The 22,038-nt window shown below is 31.7% G+C and overlaps 1 protein-coding gene across 1 annotated transcript; it reads left to right on the forward strand.

Annotated features, from left to right (window-relative positions):
* Positions 1 to 342: 342 nt before the first annotated feature.
* Positions 343 to 20,747, forward strand: LOC143044485 (uncharacterized). Its single transcript, XM_076216528.1, has 18 exons — positions 343 to 411; positions 2,652 to 2,917; positions 3,746 to 3,970; positions 4,751 to 4,861; positions 5,291 to 5,402; positions 5,751 to 5,818; positions 6,136 to 6,206; positions 6,596 to 6,678; positions 7,089 to 7,166; positions 7,488 to 7,578; positions 7,823 to 7,948; positions 8,591 to 8,680; positions 8,999 to 9,074; positions 10,523 to 11,872; positions 12,347 to 12,499; positions 15,178 to 15,290; positions 15,635 to 15,730; positions 16,671 to 20,747. The coding sequence occupies exons 2-18, from the start codon at positions 2,674 to 2,676 to the stop codon at positions 16,818 to 16,820; spliced, it is 3,237 nt and encodes a 1,078-aa protein (XP_076072643.1). The 5' UTR covers positions 343 to 411; positions 2,652 to 2,673; the 3' UTR covers positions 16,821 to 20,747.
* Positions 20,748 to 22,038: the final 1,291 nt, after the last annotated feature.

Raw genomic sequence — 22,038 nt, forward strand, 5'->3', positions numbered from 1 at the left:
AAGAACCCATTTAGCTTCCAATCTCATAATGATGCGTTTTCCCTGTATAACCCATACAAAATGTAACACTTTTTTTGGTCATAACCTGTAGCTTGAGAAAATGACTGGTGAACAATATTTTTGTTATGTTTTTGAACATATTATATCAATACATTTTTGCAAAGTATGAACAAATTTTATAATTTTTAATACCTAAATAAATCAATTACTTGAATATGGTTTATAAAAATTATTCAAACAAATAATAACAAAATTTATTGTATTCAAATATTTTGCGCACCCTTTTTGGACGTAGTTAGAACACTGAACGACTTATTTTAGCTTGTTTTGTAGTTACGGAGCATGCGCAAGGAACAATCATTACTACAAATCCCCGGATGTTGCATTTTGATGCATCGGATTTATATTCAGGTAGGTTTATGTTATGAAATTTCGTGTTCTAACTATCAATAAATACTCCTGTATTTTAAATTGATACCATTAATTCTTTACAACATAATGTCAATATTTGTCGGCTCGTATAAATTCAGTTGTAGCTCCCAAAGGGAGGAAACCGGCGCAGTTGACAGAAGCCATGCTGTCGACTATAGCTCGTGTTAATTACTGTGATATTTTCTTTGCATTATGTTGATTGCTTTCTAATATTTCGTGGTACCATGTTGGATTCTAATGTTTTTCCTACATGTGTAGTAATATTTGTACATTATAAGTTGTATTGGCTTCCTAGGCTATAATTGTAAACATCAATCAATGTCCATCAAACAGTTCACATGTGCTGATCCCCAAATATTCCCTAGTAGTAGTACATGTAGTATATCCCTTAAATACACATGATACATAGAAAATGTAACAAAAATAGTCATACGTAATTGGAAGATGTGTATTCAAAATTACATAATTGTTGACTTAATGTGGAATTTAACTTTTAATAAAAACGTTTTGGGTGTGTACCTGCCAACATCTGAAACCTTCTAAGGGGAAGATAAAAAAAAATGTATCACTCTCAGCTATGAAAGCTGAGGTGGAGATTTTGTGTGAACAACATTTTCAAGTTAAATATATGAAATATATGGAGGGTTGGCAGGTGTATGATGTGTAACATGAGGCAAAATTTGGGGTCATTGTCTTTGGTACAATTTATAGGACTGGAAACATAAATAGTTTGATAGATATAGGAAGATGTGGTGTGAGTGCCAATGAGACAACTCTCCATCCAAATAATTTTAAAAAAAGTAAACCATGATAATATCTTATTATTTTGTCGACTGAAAGTATTATTTATTCTCATCAATGTCTTGTATATAAAAAAGAATATGTTGTATGATTGCCAATGAGACAACTCTTCATAAGAGACCAAATGACACAGAAATTAACAACTATGAGCAAAGCCCATACTGCATAGTCAGCCTGAAATGACAAATGTTAAAAAATTCAAACGAGAAAAATAACAGCCTCAATTTATGTTAAAACAAAATGGAAATTCCCAACAATAGTTAAGAATGTATTAATTACAGTTAGCATCCAAGATTAACGAGTGTAGAATTCATAATTTGCTTGAATTGTGAAATATAGATCTAGTTTTTGTTTTGATTGGAAGTGAGGAATCGATGTTTTCTTTCTGATTTTTACCAGATCTAATTGCATTTAATCAAGAAGATTATGTCAATGTAAAATTAACATTGAACAGGTTGGGAACAACCCATCAATGTAATGACTTTTTTATGTGGCGTACATTTCAAGTGATTTTTTATACAACCGCAAAAATTGAAAATTTTTTGGTCGTTTATTAGTATCACATTAGCGTCGTCCGAAGACATTTGGTTTTCGCACTCTAACTTTAGTAAAAGTAAATATAAATCTATGAAATTTATTCTGTGTCAGAAACCTATGTTGTGTCAACTATTTAATCACAATCCAAATTCAGGGCTGTATCAAGCTTAAATGTTGTCCATACTTGCCCCAACTATTCAGGGTTCAACCTCTGCAGTCGTATAAAGCTGCGCCCTGTGGAGCATCTGGTTGTTTGTTAAAATCACCTCTTAGTACATATAAATATTAATCATGTTAATAGTATTTGAAGAGATTTTTCCCATAGAACTTTACTATTAATAGTATTTGAAGAGATTTTTTCCATAGAACTTTATGTCTTGTCATTGTCTATCTGGTATTATAGGGTAAAAAAAAGTACTTTGTAATATTCATGGACTAATATCTTCTGTAATAATAAAAATAAGTGAATCTCTCTTTTAGGAAAGTTGTTCCTAACATAACTAATTTTTCCCCAGCTTATAAGTTAAAAAAAAAGTTTTTCTTTTTCTTCGACAGTCTCATTTGTGGAGTTGTTCCCAACCAGTTGAACTAACATCTGAATCACAAGAAACAAACAATTACATGTACAATAACCTTGATGATCTTAGTGTAACATGTGTTACATACATTGTACTACACACACTTGCTGTTTTATCAGTAGACTAGCTACTAATTATTTGTTCACATGACTTATGAGTTAATTATTTTATTGGTCATCTGCATTATTTTTTGTTTTATGACTTCTGCTATTTTTTTTTAACTCCTATGTAATTTATAGTAATTACCTAAATTTAATTCCAAAACTTTGATTTATTCTTTTTTCTTCTTTTATTTTTATTCAGATTGGATTAAATTATCAATGCTATGCCTGCAAGTTCTTCTGACAATATCTACCAAATTGAGGAGACTTTAAAGTCGTCCCTTTCTGGAGGTGGAGATTTAGATAGTGATATTACTTCATCATCTAAAAGGATTCTACTGACCCAGATTGTATTCAAACCTGCTGAGAAACCATATTCATTGCAAATTGATTCATTAAGAAAGAAGTACATACCCTTAAACCCTTCTCAGAACAATCAAGACTGTGGAGATGCTGAGCATAAGAAAGGTCAGTATATCATGGAGGCAAAGTTTTTAACATTAACAATATATAAACTCTAAGAAAATTGATTTAAAACAGAAGGGTAAAAGATATGACAGGTACATTCAAACTAAGTGGAGAAATAAACCGTTAACACCATGGCTTAAAAAGAAGAAGACTGATAGGCAAACAGTACAAACACGTATTTATAACCATGTCATTGTTTCATATATAATATACATACATTTCTACTTCAAGAAAAAATGTTTTGAGAAAAAATAATTTCTTTCGTTTGTTAGGCCAAAAAAAAAAAATAGGTGTGTTTCCGGTCGCCCGACCGACCCTAATTTTTTGGCGCCGACCCTAACTTTTTTTTCCCAGAAAAAAAAAAAAAAAAAATCCGGATTTTTTTCGTTTTTTTCCGGAAACGGTTTTTGTTTAGTATAGCCTTTGAATGGCATCTTTTAAACGTTTGATTTCAAATAAAATTTTAATACAGTAAGCATTTGTGTGATACAGATTGAAGTCAAACAACGGCATGGCTTCTGCTATGGCCATCAGTCAAAGTGTGTTAGAAAATTTTATAAGCTGGAAGTCCTGGCCAAGTCTTCTGCAACTTTTGAACATGGACTATTCATATCTTGTATACTTTATACAATGAACTGATGAAAATAACCTGAAAGAATAACAAACTGATTATAAAAATACACAAAAAACAACCGAAGCAGGCCAGTAAAAAAAAAAAAAAAAAAAAAATACCTACCTACCGACCCTAATTTTTTGGGGCATGCAACAGGAAACACACCTATTTTTTTTTTGGCCTTACTTTAATGTGAACTACAAATCAATTTTCAGAACGTAAAATGAATGGTTCAGGAGACGTTGAAGATGGTTTTCCTGTACCAAAAGTAGTGTTGTACCCAGAGGAGAACGTCAAGTTAGAATGGCGAAAGATTCAGAGGATAGGGGCTGGTCTAGTTAACATGGGCAACACTTGCTTTCTTAACTCTACACTACAATGCCTGACTTACACAGCACCACTGGTTAATTATTGTATGAGTGATGAACACAATTCTTCATGTAAGTAATATAATATTTTGTAGACCTGTTAAACCTCGCCACATGTATGTCTGTTCTTATTTCTTGAACAAAAATTGGGGTTGAAAAAGTTTAATTTGCAGTAATTTCCGATTCTTTTCATCTTCATTTGTTACATTTTTCACATCGAGAAAATGGAAATGGTCTGCTTTGATCACAATACAGAATTATTTTGTTATGTTACTTGTGTATAACATAGATGCCAACCATTACAAATTTTCCATAATTTTTCAAATTTCAAATCAAAACTACGCTATCACGTCAAAGTCGAATATTTACAGATTCCCAGCCATCGCCGTTCAATTTTGTAAAACATGGATTTTTATCATTACTTTTTATTTAGAAAACACCAATGTAATGCTTCTGGTTTCTCTGGAGTTATCAACCTATGGTTTGGAAACTAACTGACTTGCATTTGATGAAGTAGCTTTCCCCCTTTCTCTTCTTCTCCTTATAAAACTAAAAAATGTACGAGTGGAGAACGTCTGAACAATTAATGAAAGGAATACATACTACAGATAACATGTTTAACGAAACATGTTAGTGCACATCACTTTGCAACCACTACATGCACTAGTCAATATTTTTTGGGGTAAATGCACGTTTTTGAATGATTACTGAAAACTTTTCAAAATTACGGAAAATTTTATAGATTGTTACTGATTGTGTCAAAAGGGGGTCGGCATCTATAGTATAAACATGATATAAATGTAAAATAAAAGATATAATAATTAAGTCCCCTTTCATTTTCTATATTTACAGGTAAACAAGCTGGATTTTGTATGATGTGCGAGTTACAGAGGCACATCAAAAGATGCTATGAGAACTATGGAAATGCTATTAAACCACAGTCAATATTACAGAAGCTTAGGTGTAAGTCAAAATTGATGGCACAATGTAGAAATATTAGATGAAGGAAATTATTTGTTAAATGTCTGTGACCAAACATCTTGTTGTGAAATTTGTAGAAATATTTGAAATTAAATTTCTTAAAACAAAAACTAGAGATTACACACCCCAAATTTTGTAAAGATTGTACATTGAAGTCAAATAATTGCATATATTAACAGCAATATGACTGCACTCACACATTTTCCTGTTTTAATCAGTGTACAATAATTTTATTTAGCAGTATGTATGTTGAAAATCGAAAATTATCTTAACAAATATTTAGAAAAAAAATCCTCTTATTTGTCATGTTTGTTTCATTGAATGTTCTTTCCTATGCACAACAACCTCGCAGGATAAAATTAGAATAGTCTTTTAATTATCTTTGAACTATTTTGTACTACTATTTTGTAGTGATTGCCAAACACATGCATTGGGGAAGACAAGAAGATGCTCATGAATTCCTACGCTATCTGGTGGAAGCCTTACAGAAGTCCTGTCATAGCAATTTAAATGGATATGCTAAGTAAGTTAGAAAATATGACAAAAAAATATTTAAAAACTCAGTTGTCAAAATTTGTTTTCGTTCTCTTACTTTAATTTGCCACAATTAAATGTTAATTGAACTATGGTGGCACCACTTTTACTGTTCTGGAATTATTCCCCTTTACCAATGAATAAAAATTCTGAATTTTCATTTCCATTTTAGAGTTGTGTCCCTACATTATATACAAACAGGGGCTAATGGACACATTCCTCATTTATATTATATTATTTATAAAAGAACAACAAAAATGGTTAACAGTTCACCATATCTTGTCTATTAAATATTAGTAATGTTCTATGAACATGATGAATAAATGTATACTTTCAGGTTGGACAAATTCAGCAAAGAAACAACAGTTGTGAATCAGATTTTTGGAGGATTTCTACGAAGCCAGGGTATGTATAAGTGTTTGTATTATTACATTATTGAAAGGATATCAGAACTAATTGATACAATTTCAAGCCTCTTTTGTTATTGTACAAAGAAATTAAATGCTTTGAAATTGAAGTAAGTTCGCTGAAAGAATGGGAACAAAACTTATTTGAATTTGTTTATAACTTAAGCTTCATGAAAATGCTTTTATGACAGAAAGAGATCTGCTTGAATTCAATAAGGAATGTATGGAACATTTACCAAAAAGATGATTTTATGAGGATAAAGAAATTTATTTGAATATGTAAAATTTGTAATACTTTGTATTTTTTTATTTCAGTCCAATGTTTGAAGTGTAAAGAGAGATCCAATACATTTGATCCCCTTCTGGACATAAGTTTAGATATCAAGGTATGGAAAATAAAAGTTTTTACTGGTTAATAATGAATGGATAAAGAAATTAAAGTATAAAGCATTTATATTTTTATATTTTTATCTGTTGTATTTTGCTTATGAAACAATCACAAGAGTGATTATTTGCACTTCAGCATCTGGTATGAGGTAGACTTATTATTGTCTAAAATTTGTTTGCTCAATGTTCAATAATGATTACACAATAAAGAGATAAAGATAAATAATTTAATTTTTGATGATGTTCACATTTTTACTTTGGATATCCATGCCAATTTACAACAAAACTGAAGAGATGTTAATTTTTAAAAAATGAGGAAAGAATGAATAATAAGTTGAGTAAATATGATATTCCTGAACACTGATAATAACTAATGATTTGTTTTCAGAATGTACCGACACTGGAGAAAGCTTTTGAGAAGTATGTTCATCCTGAGATGTTAGACAATGACAACGCTTACATGTGTACCAAGTGAGTAATATATAATATTATCTACAGGTAAACAGTGCAATAGGTTAGAATTTAGGCTTGATGAAGAAGAAAAAAATGATTTAAACAGAGCAATGATTATACATATGAAGCAGAGCAATGATTATACTTTTGACCTTGCTTCAATATGCACACCCATTTTATAATCGAAAATTGTTATTGTTTCTAATAAGATACTGTTATAAAGGCTTGTTGAGAAATTTTGATAGTTTCTCTTGATGTGCAAAGAAGTAACATTTTATTCCTTTTTCATCAAATGGTCAAACTGGAGAAGGATTAAAAACAAAATCACTCTTCAAATGAAAGCCTTTAGAAACCATTTAATGATGTATATTATAAAAGTTTGTTGTTAGTTATGTATCAATCTCTTACCATGATACATTTTATTGTAGATGTAAACAGAAAGTACCAGCTCAGAAAAGATTCTCAGTTCATAAACCTCCGAATGTATTAACGATATCATTTAAAAGGTTGGTATAATGTTGTTTTATATCTTGAATACAGGTCTGAATGAAAAAGATGAAAAGATTTCTGGTACACATCAATATCACTATGTTATCACACACAGAAAACCACTTCTAATGACAGAGTTCCTTATACATTTTTCATGGGTAGACCTGAATCTACAAATTTGATATAAGCTATAAATCTCCAAGAGTCATAAAAATTATTGAATGCATTTTAAATGACAACATATTAAGATATGATCATGTCTAGGGATTCTCCTTTTCATATCAATCAAATTATTTAATTTTATATTTTATATGATTTAATATTTTTATTTAACACAGGTTTGATTTCCATAGAATGATGGGTAAAATAACCAGACATGTCAACTTTCCTGAAAAGTTAAACATCAGACCCTACATGAGTGTTAGACAGGTAAATAATCACAGCTGTAAGATCAAATGAATTAAATTATTTTCTATTTCTATGTACTAATCTTTTTCCATTCCTATAAAAGCTGAATATGTTGTGTTAAATTTTATTTAACAGAATGTATAATAATATTGCGTGATAATTTTAGAGAAACAGTGCTATTTCAAAGCTATTTGATATTATTTACTCCAAAATTGACTATTAAGCACATCACTTTCATCTTATGGTCTTGATATAATTGTTTCAGGGTGAACCTGTTCAGTACAGTCTATATGCTGTGTTGGTACACTCAGGAGTACATTGTAATTCTGGTCATTACTACTGCTATGTAAAGTCTCCAAGTCAAGTATGGTACTGCATGAATGATTCTATGGTAAGTTCCACTCGCTCATTTATATTATAGAGAAATCTGCCTGCCACAGTCTTTTGACGGAATATTTTGTCCAGATAAGGGCTGTTCCAGAAAATACTATCCCCCCCCCTGTATAGTATTTTATGGACCAGCTCTTCGTTATAATTAGATATTGAGTTTACACATTTTGTTAAAATGAAAGATAATTTTATGACATCAATGCATTCTCATTCTAAACAGAAAAAAACCCAATTATAGTAGAGTACTCTTAGCTGAAAATTATCACCGTGAAGTCCATTGAAAATTGATGGAAGTATCATTTACAGTGATATCAAAACTTTCCATCATAAAGATATGTTGGAACTTATTTCTCCTCATGATGCTTACATTGATTTCAGTTTTGCCATTTACTATTATTGTCACGTTTACTACATTACTATGAAAATGTTTTAAGTAATTGAGCTGTCTCTTCTCAGTCCTAATAAAAATTCTTAAACTTTGTAAACATAAAGCCAATATTTTTCAACCATAGGATTTACAATTTACTTTTGTATTTGTAATTGATAATGATTATAAGAAGTAAGTTTTGTTTAAGATGTCCAATTGTCTAAATTTTATCAAAGGAAATTAAATGTTAATGCATGTTTTTTTTACATGTTATAGGTTACCCAGGTCAGTGCTTCTAGAGTCTTATCTTCTGAAGCTTATCTGTTGTTTTACAGTAAAGTTAAACCATCTGCACAGAAACAAAAGGTAAATAAACAAGGTTTTTTTAACAGTAAAATATGTTTACAAATGTGGTAACAAGTAGCACAATTCTTAAGTATAAAGGTCAATTTTGGAAATACAGTTTTAAGTTGAATTATAGAATTGATATTATAACAGAGTGTATTGTGGATTATGCAGTGAAATCTTCTTGAGAAAATCTCAAATGTAAAACTGAGAAATCAGTAAAATGCAAACCTGAGATACATTATATCAGGTACCTGTTGTGTTGCTATTAATTTTAGCCTAATAAAGGAAAATTAAATAATGAAAATTTGAATTTTTTTTTTTCTTTGTGTTTTACAGACACATCTTATTGGACCAGTTCAACCTAATAACCACATAAACAACAAATTCACCACAGCTGTAAATGGAATAAAAGGTAAAAAAAAAACTTTATATATATATATACCGTTTTATCAAACCTTTTGGATGAGCAGTGCAGCACATTGAATACAAAAAAGTTCTATAAAGGCATATACACAAACAGCAAGATCAGTTCTTTCATACTTTTACAGTCAAGCCCTCAGTGTTCTCCCGGGACTATTATAAACCAGTTATAAGCTTGCTATATTTGACTGATTCACTTTTTACTCTGCGGCAGGATCTAAGTCTCAAATGTAATGTTAATTATATTGTATGTTTTAACAAAGAAATATATAATAAACATTATTTATAAACATGTAAACAGACAGAAGCTATGTTGTTTTAAATTATAAAAGACAAAAGGTCTAGTTTGATTAAAAGGATTTTTTTATAAAATGTTTTTGAAACATGTCAAACTGTGTTCACATGAGATAATTAGTGTAATTAAATTTAAAACTTGTCAAATTTAAATACATATGTACAAATGAAATCGTATCTCCTAGTAGGAAAAACATCCCCCCCTTCAAAATGCCATTTAAGTAGAACTCTTTCAGAAGCAGTATTTTCGTTCTATTCTATATATATTAAAATACTTCCAGTATACTTTTCCTATCTTTATACTTTTTTTTAAGGTGGGAATTTATCAATGGAATGCCATTCAACAAATGAAACAATCTATAACTTGGGAAGTTTTAGTAAAAAACTCAGAAAGAAATGTAGAAAATTGGCAAGAACGCCATTATATTATGTTTTATTGAAATGGGTTCTCGATAGTTGACATTTTGAGGTAAATATACACACTCAGACATTTATCCTGTTAATCATGTAATAAAAGTAAACATACAAGCCAGGGAAATGAAAAACTTTGGAAAATAATAAAACAGTTATAGTACTATATAAAATCATGCTTTTAAAAAAAAAAATGGGTAGGGCTGAAAACTGCAGAGTATTAATAGCCTGAGAGAACACTAATTTCTAACCAATTGGTTTCAAATTGATTCCCTGATTAGATATCTTTTTGAACAAGTTTGTTTCAAAGCCACTCTCTGAATACAGTGCAGTTTGACTAAGAGGAATAATTGAAAAATATGCTGAACATTTCATTTCAAAAAAAAATTCTGGCTCAAGTAAAGACAATTTCATACCCACTTAGGTTACAGAAAAAAAGTTTCAATTTTCTTACATCTGAATCATCTTTAAAGGAAAGTGATGTATTCATTTGTATATGTTACACACTTTAGCCAGGGCAACTAATTTACAAATTTAAATTGTTCAAATGTTCAAAGTATGTGAATGTGTTAAGCATATTGCACATACAATTAATATTGAAACAGAAACAATGCAAATGTAAATATTTGAACCAGATCAAGGAATAGTAGCATCAAAGCCTTCAGTATTTAATTGGCGTCAAAAGTCTTCATTATATAGTTGAAAGTTGAATGAGAAAATGTTTTATTTTTTTAGTTCATCACAGCAATGATGTTGGAATGCTGGTACAGAGGAAATCAACTCCAGTCATTAAGCCCCATACTAGTGCTTCTTCATCTATATCTCACATAAGTCATGACACAAAAAGACCCGCAGCTTCAACACCCCTCCCTGCAAACAGGGAAAAGGTAGCCTTTGGAATCAGGCCAAAACAATTGATTAAACCTCATGATGAAAATCCAAAGGAAAAACCAAGAATTGTTATGCAGATTAAAAATGGTAAAGTGACAACCTATGAAAAATCTCCCAATGGAAAGTCAAAACTGGTTCCCTATGACGGTGATAGTGATTCTGAGGAAGAAACTAGTCAAACTAAAATGAATGGAGCTTCAGCAAAAGTACAGATGGATCAAATGAAAGTAGAAAATGAAAGTTCTGCAAAACATAGGAATGGTAATGGTGTTATCTTTGATCAGAAACTGAATGCAACGACTTCTGTCCCTGGAAATCAGCATTTGTTGGAAACGTCACAAAAAGAGAGCAGATCCAACGGTGGAATGAAACAGAAAAATAATGGACATTCACAAAATATAAATACTAGCAGAGATTTAATGTCTGATAAGAAAAGTTTGCTTGAAATATCTAGTTTGTCTTGTGTTACGAGCACCAAGATTAATGCAACATCAAACTGGCATGTTCTCAATCAAGATTTGATCCTCAGTCCTTCGCGAGGCTCTAATTCCAGTAAAGAAAGTAATAATTCAACCACTGAATGGCAGATCAAGGATTCAAAAGATATTCCTTTATTTCCAAAGGTGCCAGACTGCCAGCATGCTGGTTGGAAGGTTACAGATGGCCCATATCAGTCAGACTCTAAAAAAGGTCATAAACATGTAGCAGAAACATTTAAGGAGTCGTTGGAAGAGGTCAAGGTTCATGATACTGTTTCAGATGTGAGATCCGACCACAATTACCAGTTAACTTCAAAATCTTTATTAGAAAAAGACAATCTATTAACTTCATCAAATGCGGATTCTTCAGAAGGTAGTAAGAAACATAAAAAGAAGAAACGTAAGCATGAGAAAGATCATGATGATTCTAAACATCAGGAATCTGTCAGCAGTTCTGATATGGAAACACAACGTAAGAAGCATAAAAAGAAGAAACATAAACATAAGAAAGACAGAGAGGAGGAAGAATTTAGGGAGAAAAAGAAGAAAAGACATAGGGATGATGAAGATAAAAAACATCACCATGATGACAGTAAGAAAAGGAAACTAGATACAGAGTCTGATGATAGTACAGAACTTGTCTGGGTAGAGAAAACAAAGGACTCCTTGACCAGTAAAACAAAAGACTCTGAGACCAGTAAAACAAGTCAGAGTGGTGAGTGGCTTTGGTGTGTGTTTAAGTATACAGTACCAAAAAAAACCAAATCTGGCAAAAAACTTGAACAAGACTAGAATGGTTATTAAATAATAGATGATTTTTTTAATTGAATAAAGACTTATTTATTTACAAATGCACATAGTAATGCATGATTAATTTTTGGTTGCTTTAAAACATCTTGTAGCAAATATTTCATGCACAGTCAGAACAACAGTACCATATGAGTGAAATGATGTCATCGTGTGATATGAGTAACATCCATGTGGTCGTCGGATTTAAGTGGCATCATTTTCATAATAGACAATAGTGAAATATGTGTTGTATCACATTATTTTCTACATTGGAGTTCTAAACAATCGTTACTCCACTTCATCAAATATTTGAATAATTATATAACTGTTATTTTATTTTTGAACAAATGACCAAATAGTTTGATGATTTCTTTATTTACATATTATTTCATTTGATAAGCTCCTGTACAGTCTTGGGACCATCATGTAAAAGATGGATACAAGAGACAGAAGAATGGTTCTCACAGTAAACCAACATGGGATGGTAGTAAAAACTCCTCTGTAGCTGAGACCTTAGAGAAAACTGCATCACTGCATAGCTTTGGTCCTTCAGGTAAATAATCTTCACTTTGCATCACTGCATAGGTTTGGTCCCTCAGGTAAATAATCTTCACGTTGCATCACTGCATAGCTTTGGTCCCTCAGGTAAATAATCTTCACGTTGCATCACTGCATAGGTTTGGTCCATCAGGTAAATAATCTTCACTTTGCATCACTGCATAGCTTTGGTCCCTCAGGTAAATAATCTTCACGTTGCATCACTGCATAGCTTTGGTCCATCAGGTAAATAATCTTCACTTTGCATCACTGCATAGCTTTGGTCCCTCAGGTAAATAATCTTCACGTTGCATCACTGCATAGCTTTGGTCCATCAGGTAAATAATCTTCACTTTGCATCACTGCATAGCTTTGGTCCCTCAGGTAAATAATCTTCACGTTGCATCACTGCATAGCTTTGGTCCATCAGGTAAATAATCTTCACTTTGCATCACTGCATAGCTTTGGTCCCTCAGGTAAATAATCTTCACGTTGCATCACTGCATAGCTTTGGTCCATCAGGTAAATAATCTTCACGTTGCATCACTGCATAGCTTTGGTCCCTCAGGTAAATAATCTTCACTTTGCATCACTGCATAGCTTTGGTCCCTCAGGTAAATAATCTTCACTTTGCATCACTGCATAGCTTTGGTCCCTCAGGTAAATAATCTTCACTTTGCATCACTGCATAGCTTTGGTCCATCAGGTAAATAATCTTCACTTTGCATCACTGCATAGCTTTGGTCCCTCAGGTGAGTAATCTTCACTTTGCATCACTGCATAGCTTTGGTCCCTCAGGTAAATAATCTTCATGTTGCATCACTGCATAGCTTTGGTCCCTCAGGTAAATAATCTTCACTTTGCATCACTGCATAGCTTTGGTCCATCAGGTAAATAATCTTCATGTTGCATCACTGCATAGCTTTGGTCCATCAAGTAAATAATCTTCACTTTGCATCACTGCATAGCTTTGGTCCATCAAGTAAATAATCTTCACTTTGCATCACTGCATAGCTTTGGTCCCTCAGGTAAATAATCTTCACTTTGCATCACTGCATAGCTTTGGTCCATCAAGTAAATAATCTTCACTTTGCATCACTGCATAGCTTTGGTCCATCAGGTAAATAATCTTCACTTTGCATCACTGCATAGCTTTGGTCCATCAGGTAAATAATCTTCACTTTGCATCACTGCATAGCTTTGGTCCCTCAGGTGAGTAATCTTCACTTTGCATCACTGCATAGCTTTGGTCCCTCAGGTAAATAATCTTCACTTTGCATCACTGCATAGCTTTGGTCCATCAGGTAAATAATCTTCACTTTGCATCACTGCATAGCTTTGGTCCATCAGGTAAATAATCTTCACTTTGCATCACTGCATAGGTTTGGTCCATCAAGTAAATAATTTTCACTTTGCATCACTGCATAGCTTTGGTCCATCAGGTAAATAATCTTCACTTTGCATCACTGCATAGCTTTGGTCCATCAGGTAAATAATCTTCACTTTGCATCACTGCATAGCTTTGGTCCCTCAGGTAAATAATCTTCACTTTGCATCACTGCATAGCTTTGGTCCCTCAGGTAAATAATCTTCACTTTGCATCACTGCATAGCTTTGGTCCCTCAGGTAAATAATCTTCACTTTGCATCACTGCATAGCTTTGGTCCATCAGGTAAATAATCTTCACTTTGCATCACTGCATAGCTTTGGTCCCTCAGGTAAATAATCTTCACTTTGCATCACTGCATAGCTTTGGTCCCTCAGGTAAATAATGTTCACTTTGCATCACTGCATAGCTTTGGTCCATCAGGTAAATAATCTTCACTTTGCATCACTGCATAGCTTTGGTCCATCAGGTAAATAATCTTCACTTTGCATCACTGCATAGCTTTGGTCCCTCAGGAGAGTAATCTTCACTTTGCATCACTGCATAGCTTTGGTCCCTCAGGTAAATAATCTTCATGTTGCATCACTGCATAGCTTTGGTCCATCAGGTAAATAATCTTCACTTTGCATCACTGCATAGCTTTGGTCCCTCAGGTAAATAATCTTCACTTTGCATCACTGCATAGCTTTGGTCCATCAAGTAAATAATCTTCACTTTGCATCACTGCATAGCTTTGGTCCATCAAGTAAATAATCTTCACTTTGCATCACTGCATAGCTTTGGTCCCTCAGGTAAATAATCTTCACTTTGCATCACTGCATAGCTTTGGTCCCTCAGGTAAATAATCTTCACTTTGCATCACTGCATAGCTTTGGTCCATCAAGTAAATAATCTTCACTTTGCATCACTGCATAGCTTTGGTCCATCAGGTAAATAATCTTCACTTTGCATCACTGCATAGCTTCGGTCCATCAGGTAAATAATCTTCACTTTGCATCACTGCATAGCTTTGGTTCCTCAGGTAAATAATCTTCACTTTGCATCACTGCATAGCTTTGGTCCATCAGGTAAATAATCTTCACTTTGCATCACTGCATAGCTTTGGTCCCTCAAGTAAATAATCTTCACTTTTGTTCATGTGATTACACATTAGGAGTCTATGTAAAACATGGTTTTAGAAAAAAGATTATCATGATGCATAAATATATGATAATTTTTTACAAGTTTGCTCATATTGTTACCATTGAAAATTGAATTGTTCAGCTTTTTTTTTTATCTCTTTACTGATTTAAATCTTGTATTTTCAGTTTTATCTTGGGATGGAGGAAAGAGCAACTTAGACAGAGAAGTAGAGAAGGATAAAGAGAGAAAGAGACATTGGTCAGATGATGATTATGATGATGAAATAGACACAGGAAAGGTACTGATCAATAATAAAAAGAGTATTAAGGGGGGGGGGGGGGGGTAATGGAAACAATAGTTTAAACCCTACCACATGTTCCAATGTTCAAGAAATACAAGAATAATACAAAATAATCTCACCAATGAGGTTTGGCTCTAGAAATCATGAAATTTTAAATTCGTAAAATCCATTTCTACAGCATTTCAGAGTGACAGATGAAAGTATTGCTGTTTGATATACATTTATTGGCCAAATGATATCATCTTAACCAAGAAGCCATTTACACTGATTTTATCAGCAAATTATGAACTATTTCCAAAATTTATATAAAAGTAAGAGTTTAATTGTTGTTTTTTTTTCAGGTCAAAAAGGTGAAACAACATTACTCGGACACAGCTTTACAAGGATCCAATGTATTTACATATGTCCAGAATGAGAAGAATAAAGATAACTCAAAGGTAACAGTCTTACAATAACCCATGTAAATTACAGCACAACTTTCCAAAGGATAAGAATATGCTTTACAGCGGATTCCATTGAGTGTGTAGTGAAAGGTTATATCTATGGTTAGCTTGCTTGTTAGCTGAACCGTGAAGTCATTGTAAGGTTAGGTATACTACCCTCCTTTCAAAGTAGCATAGTCCAACAGACAGATCAATTTGTTTTCTGTCGGACTAGTCTATTCTTAAAGAAGAGAGTTTACCTAACCTAACAATGACTTCACGGTTCAGCTAACAAGCAAGCTAACCAAAGATATTACCTTTGGCTACACACTCAATGGAATCTGCTGTAATTGCTTACATCAGGTTCATTTAAATTTTGATGGATTGTTGTCTTGTTGGCAATCATACCACATCTCTATCCTGAACAAGAAATTTTATGTTGCTATTGACAATAGGAAAATATTTTTATGGTTTTACGGAAATAATTAAAAGAAGACTTATTTTCCTATTTAAAATGCATGGTCTATTTTATGTATGCAGGGATGAAATGTTTAAATGGTAGTAAATATCCTAGTTGAAGTATTCTTCTTTTGCTTTCAAAGAAATATATATTTATTCTGATATCAGAAATCTTATTATTATGTCACTTATAATAAAATTGAGAATGGAAATGGGGAATGTGTCAAAGAGACAACAACCCGACCAAATAAAAACAACAGCAGAGGGTCACCAACAGGTCTTCAATGTAGCGAGAAATTCCCGCACCCGGAGGCGTCCTTCAGCTGGCCCCTAAACAAATATATACTAGTCCAGTGATAATGATCGCCATACTAATTTCCAAATTGTACACAAGAAACTAAAACTGTTTGTCAGAATGTATAAAATTCATTTTAAAGAGTATCGTTCAGAGATAATTGATAAAGCTAATACTCAAAGATTTCTTAACTTTTTGTAGCATTTTAGTGGAAACCATGGCTTCGGTCAGTCTCATTCTTACCACAATCATCAACATCATCACTCAGGTCACAAAGGTCATCACAACAGTTACCGTGGGAACAATGGTCATAGAGACTACAGGAAACACAACTCTGGCCAGAAGTATTAAAGTGCTGCTGAAGAATCATCAGGGAACCAGTCTACAACCAGACAGCTATACCCATGTTTTGTGTGTAATCAGGTCACATGATTTTTGTCCATGTTGATCTCAATGCCATTTCATTTTGTGTAAAAGTCGCAGTTATGAAAATGTGTGTATAATTGAAACAATTGTGCAACTAATGCTATAATGCATGCATTTGTATGTGAACTTATATATTTTTAACAAAATTCTAGCAGCTATTTTCAATAAAAAAACTTTATTCATTAATCAGGTTTATATTTTAATGCAAGTACCAATCGTTGCAACTTTTTTGAATGTTTATGTCTATTACTCCTGAAATAGCTGTTATCTGGTTTTGACATAGATTTCCCTGCTAAGTTGTTGTTTAGAATCATTTGATGTTTTGTTTTCATCGATAGTACTGTAATTAAAGCGCTTTAATGACGGAGAAAATATACTTCTGGATTCTCTTCTATATATACACAATAGAAGCTGATCTATTCCGTCTATTGTATGATTCTGTGTAGCAGTCTATGCATTGGGTCTCAAACTTGTTACTTTTTTTTAAGAATACTTCATGGTAAACATATACGTTACTTTTTTAAAGAATACTTCATGGTAAACATATACGTTACTTTTTTAAAGAATACTTCATGGTAAACATATACGTTACTTTTTTAAAGAATACTTCATGGTAAACATATACGTTACTTTTTTAAAGAATACTTCATGGTAAACATATACGTTACTTTTTTAAAGAATACTTCATGGTAAACATATACATGGAAAAGAAAACAAATAACTAACATTTTCAACAGTATTTATTGTTTAGATCAAGAGGTGGTTGGCGTTTGTGTTGTTATGACCCTGGTTGTAAAAGAGTCTATGTAAAGAGTTATATTATTAGCAAACAGTTGGAAAATATATTCTGTTTTTAGTAGTATGTGCTTGTGACAATATTTGAAGTGCAATAACTGTAATTATTGACTGCCACTGTACTTAAAATGGTAATTAATTGAAAGAAAAAAATTGAAAAACCTACACCTAAATAATATGAGGGGATACAAACATAAGTACTCATTTGGCTTTCATGGAAAAGAACTCTTTACATTTCTGCACTGTTCATCTTGAATGTTTGATATTTAATTAATAGAGCAAAAATATGACCTTAGTACTGTATTCCAAATAAGGTCAAGAACTATCTCCTCTGTGTAAGCTGTTCAACAAGTACTATTTGATTCCTTCTATTTGTAAATATGTTTAGATATATTATCAGGAATGATTAAATAAATAAATGGAAATGGAATTGGCTTTATTATCATGACCATTGTGTATAATATTTCATATTCCCCCAATTCTATTTATTGTAAATACATAGTATATAATAATTGGCTTAGGTATGAATACATCAATTCTTAATTACATTTGTGTTAATAATTTATTAATTTGCTTTTTCCTCAATGACATATGTATGATACATCCGCAAAGGTTATCATGATCACATTTCACAATTTCCCATGTCCTGAATATTCTTGAAATATTTGTCACTGAACAATTTACTAATATTTTTAAGTACAGTGGTAAAATACTTTGTTGTATAAGGTTGATATATACTATTTTGGTTGAGTCTTTCAGTTTTATGTTTGTTGTCTGTTTAATCGTAGTGAGAGAGAGTTGTTTATACTGGTATTCCTTATCTAAATCCCTGTGGTGATTGAAAGTAGCGATGAGTCACAAATATATTTGAACACATTGGTGGAGATCTTGGAAGTTTGATGTAATTTTTTTACATAATTTTTACCTACAATTTTGTAACTTTTTTTTTTATTAATAAAGCATGTTAAATTGTTTTCTGATATGATGAAATGGAACACTAAATTAAATGGATTTCAAAAAATTGAATAAAACAATCATGTATTACAAAAAAAATTTTGTATATATGTTCAATTAGATTTTTTATATTAAAAATGAAATGAAATGAAATTTGTGTGCAGATTTTATATATGAATAAAAGCTTTCAGAATACTTAAAGTATTCTCATAAGATGAAAATATTAATTTGCAAAGATTTTATGGTGTACTGAAATTTGCCAAGGAATTATGTACGTCTCTGAAATATGACCTATGAACATTTTCATTGTATACATATAATTTCATAATACAGCCATGTATTTATCACGGTTCATCAATCGCCATACATCAATTCATATCATTTGTTATAGTAAATGGTTCACCAATCTCCATACATCTATTCATATCATTTGTTATATTAAATAGTATTTTCTCTATCATCTATCCATTGGATTTTCTGCACATTGACGTCACAAAATATTTGCTGCAAGGCACAATGTTAACTTTTTTGGTGAGTGAGAAAATGACTACACATTTATACATTGATATTTTAATGTCCGTTTATTATGCTATTTCAGGCAATTTTTTTCTCACTTAGAGCCGTTAAATGAGATTAAGCAATGAAAAACAGATTTAAGAAGAAAAAAATTATGGTTGGGAATTCTTGATAAATACATTCTTTTATATAATTTATTTTGATTATCAAAGATAAATTTAGAAATTGGTATTTCCTGATATTAAACATTTTTTGTAAAGTCAATCATTATTCTAATAATAACAGGCTATTATTTGAACTTGGAATTATTTTTAATTATGGAAGTCGCATAATTTCTTGTGTTTAAATTTTTTTTTATAAATTCCATGTTTATTTTGTATTATGATCTTTTGAGCGGTTAATAACACTTTCCATACAATGTATTTTTGTTAGATAGTGTTGTGCGCGGAACAGTACATTCTATTGAAAAAATACTATTTTCTTTGTAATAGAAAGTGTTGTGAGCAGCACAGAACATTTCAGTACAGAATAATCATGGAATTTATTAAAAATTTAAATAACAAGAAATCAAGCAAATTCCATAGTTGAAAATAATTCCAAGTTCAAATAATAGACTGTTTAATGTAGAATTTCCCCTTACTGGATTCTTCTGATATAGGACGATTCCATGATTCCTTCTTAATTATGTGAGGGTCACAAGAAAATTGAATTGCAACTAATAGCTTCTGTTATTTGAATTGTTTCATCAATGCAGAACAGACACAAGGACATCTCAAAGTGCCTTCACATTGTGCATTGTTTGTTTACATTTGTCAGTTGATTGCAAAGAATTCATCCTTATTTAAAAATACTTCACTGAATAATATTAGATTCTATCATGGTAGATTGTTATTGCTAGGTTGTTTTTTATTCAGCTATTTTTTTTTTATCAGGCAATGAATAATCCACATGTCTATTTTTTTTCTTTTATTCTGTACAAATATTATTTAGAAAATACAAGTCTTTAATCTTAAAACTCTTATTTTAAACAATGAATGAAACACAATAAAACTTTGAAGAAAATTTGAAAATTGTATTTGTACTGTCAGATAAAAATGATTAAATTTATAATGAATTGATTATTATATTTTTGGCTGAAAATAAAACACTTTTGAAATTTTTATTTTAACATATGACATAGGAACAGGTCTGCATTTTAGAACAGGTACAACTTAAACCAGTTGCAAATAATAACTGGTAATAAATCGTACAACTCTGTTAAATGCATTCCTGAACCTGTTTGTGTTAGAAAAACTTTAAATGGATAATTTCATCCTTAACTTTGCCTAGAATTAACCATTACAGTTTTATAATAGCAGGATGATCTGATTTGGTTTACAGAAAGGAGTACCAGTAATTGACCAGTAGTTAACCAGTAATTGAGTTATTTATCTTGCTTGTTTTTGACTAAGAGATATGTATTGTATTTATTAAGAATTGCAATAATAATTGTATTAAATTAAATGGTTGATAGATGAATGTTATCAAGAATTTATTTGATCATGAATTCAGAGTGAAATATATATAAATAAAATCATAAAATTCTTATTGTGTGTAATTAACTGGATTTACTTAGTATAAATTGGTTATTGATTTGGGGATGTACGACAGGTGGCTGCCAAACAGTGACCGTGCATTTATTCATGAATCCTTTAACCAAAGCTTTTCAAATTTTGATATGTTGTTACTGACGGTAAAATGGAGGTCAAGTTCTATATTGACGATTTCCACTTTCACCCTTCAGGAGTTATTGTTCTTGAGAGATTGAAAAATGGTTTTTCTAGTCTTCTTTGCGCTGTAACTCATGAACCGTTTAACCAAAGCTTTTCAAATTTTAATACTTTGTTACTGATAACAAAATTAAGATCAAGTTCAAGATTGATGATTTGCATATTCACCCTTCAAGAGTTATGATCCTTGTGATATTGAAAAATGCAAGGACACAAATAAATGTTAAAAATCTGGTTTGCTGACACTCTGGGAGCCTCTTGTTTATGCGGTTAAATTCAAAAAGGAGGGGAGGGAGTTGTAAATAATCTACACTGATAGACAACCATAGATATAAAAAGATTTGGTATGAGTGCCAATGTGAGACAACTCTCCATCCAAATCATAATTTGTATAAGTAAACCATTCTCTTCAACATGGAGCCTTGGCTCACACAGAACAACAAGCTATAAAGGGCAGGTCTGTTTTGGCCTAATTACCATGCTCCACTGATGTTAAACTTGACATTAATACCTCTGATTATCTTTTATGTGATGGTGTGCTATGGAGTAAGTGGGAATGTTCGATGTCAAAATAAAAGAGATATATATTCTGCACTCAACCAAAAATTGAGAGCGAGAGCATTCCTGGTAATACAAATCCTGAAAAGTGATGAGACATATTCCTTGACAATAACAAAAATATACTACTTTTCATTAGTGTTATTGTTGAGCCTGCAACTTTTGTCGCAGAAAGCTCGACATAGGGATAGTGATCCAACGGCAGCTTTAGCTAACCTCCTAAAAACTTAATATTTCAGCAGGAAAAAAGACCTGGATCCTTTAGGCTTTGTATATATTTGCCTTATATTATGAAGTTTCCGTCTGTCATATGTCCATTGTCCTTGACCTCATTTTTATGGTTCAGTGACTTCTTGAAAATAAAAGTAAAATTTTTAAGTATTCTTAATTTCTCTCTTATGAGTAATATGATAACTATATTAGGTTCTCATGTTGTCAGACAGTTTTCACCAGACTTTGCCCTCATTTCATGGGTCAGTGAACAAAGTTAAGTTTTCATAGTTAAGTCCATATCTCAGATACTATAAGCAATAGGTCTATATTTGGTATAT

Source organism: Mytilus galloprovincialis, chromosome 9 (assembly GCF_965363235.1).
Source record: "Mytilus galloprovincialis chromosome 9, xbMytGall1.hap1.1, whole genome shotgun sequence".
Taxonomy (NCBI): domain Eukaryota; kingdom Metazoa; phylum Mollusca; class Bivalvia; order Mytilida; family Mytilidae; genus Mytilus; species Mytilus galloprovincialis.

Coding starts and splice junctions, on each gene's coding strand:
- LOC143044485 (XM_076216528.1), top strand. CDS start 2,674: ATGCCTGCAAGTTCTTCTGACAATATCTACCAAATTGAGGAGACTTTA. Junction 2,918..3,745: donor AGATGCTGAGCATAAGAAAG/GTCAGTATATCA, acceptor ATCAATTTTCAG/AACGTAAAATGAATGGTTCA. Junction 5,403..5,750: donor AATTTAAATGGATATGCTAA/GTAAGTTAGAAA, acceptor GTATACTTTCAG/GTTGGACAAATTCAGCAAAG.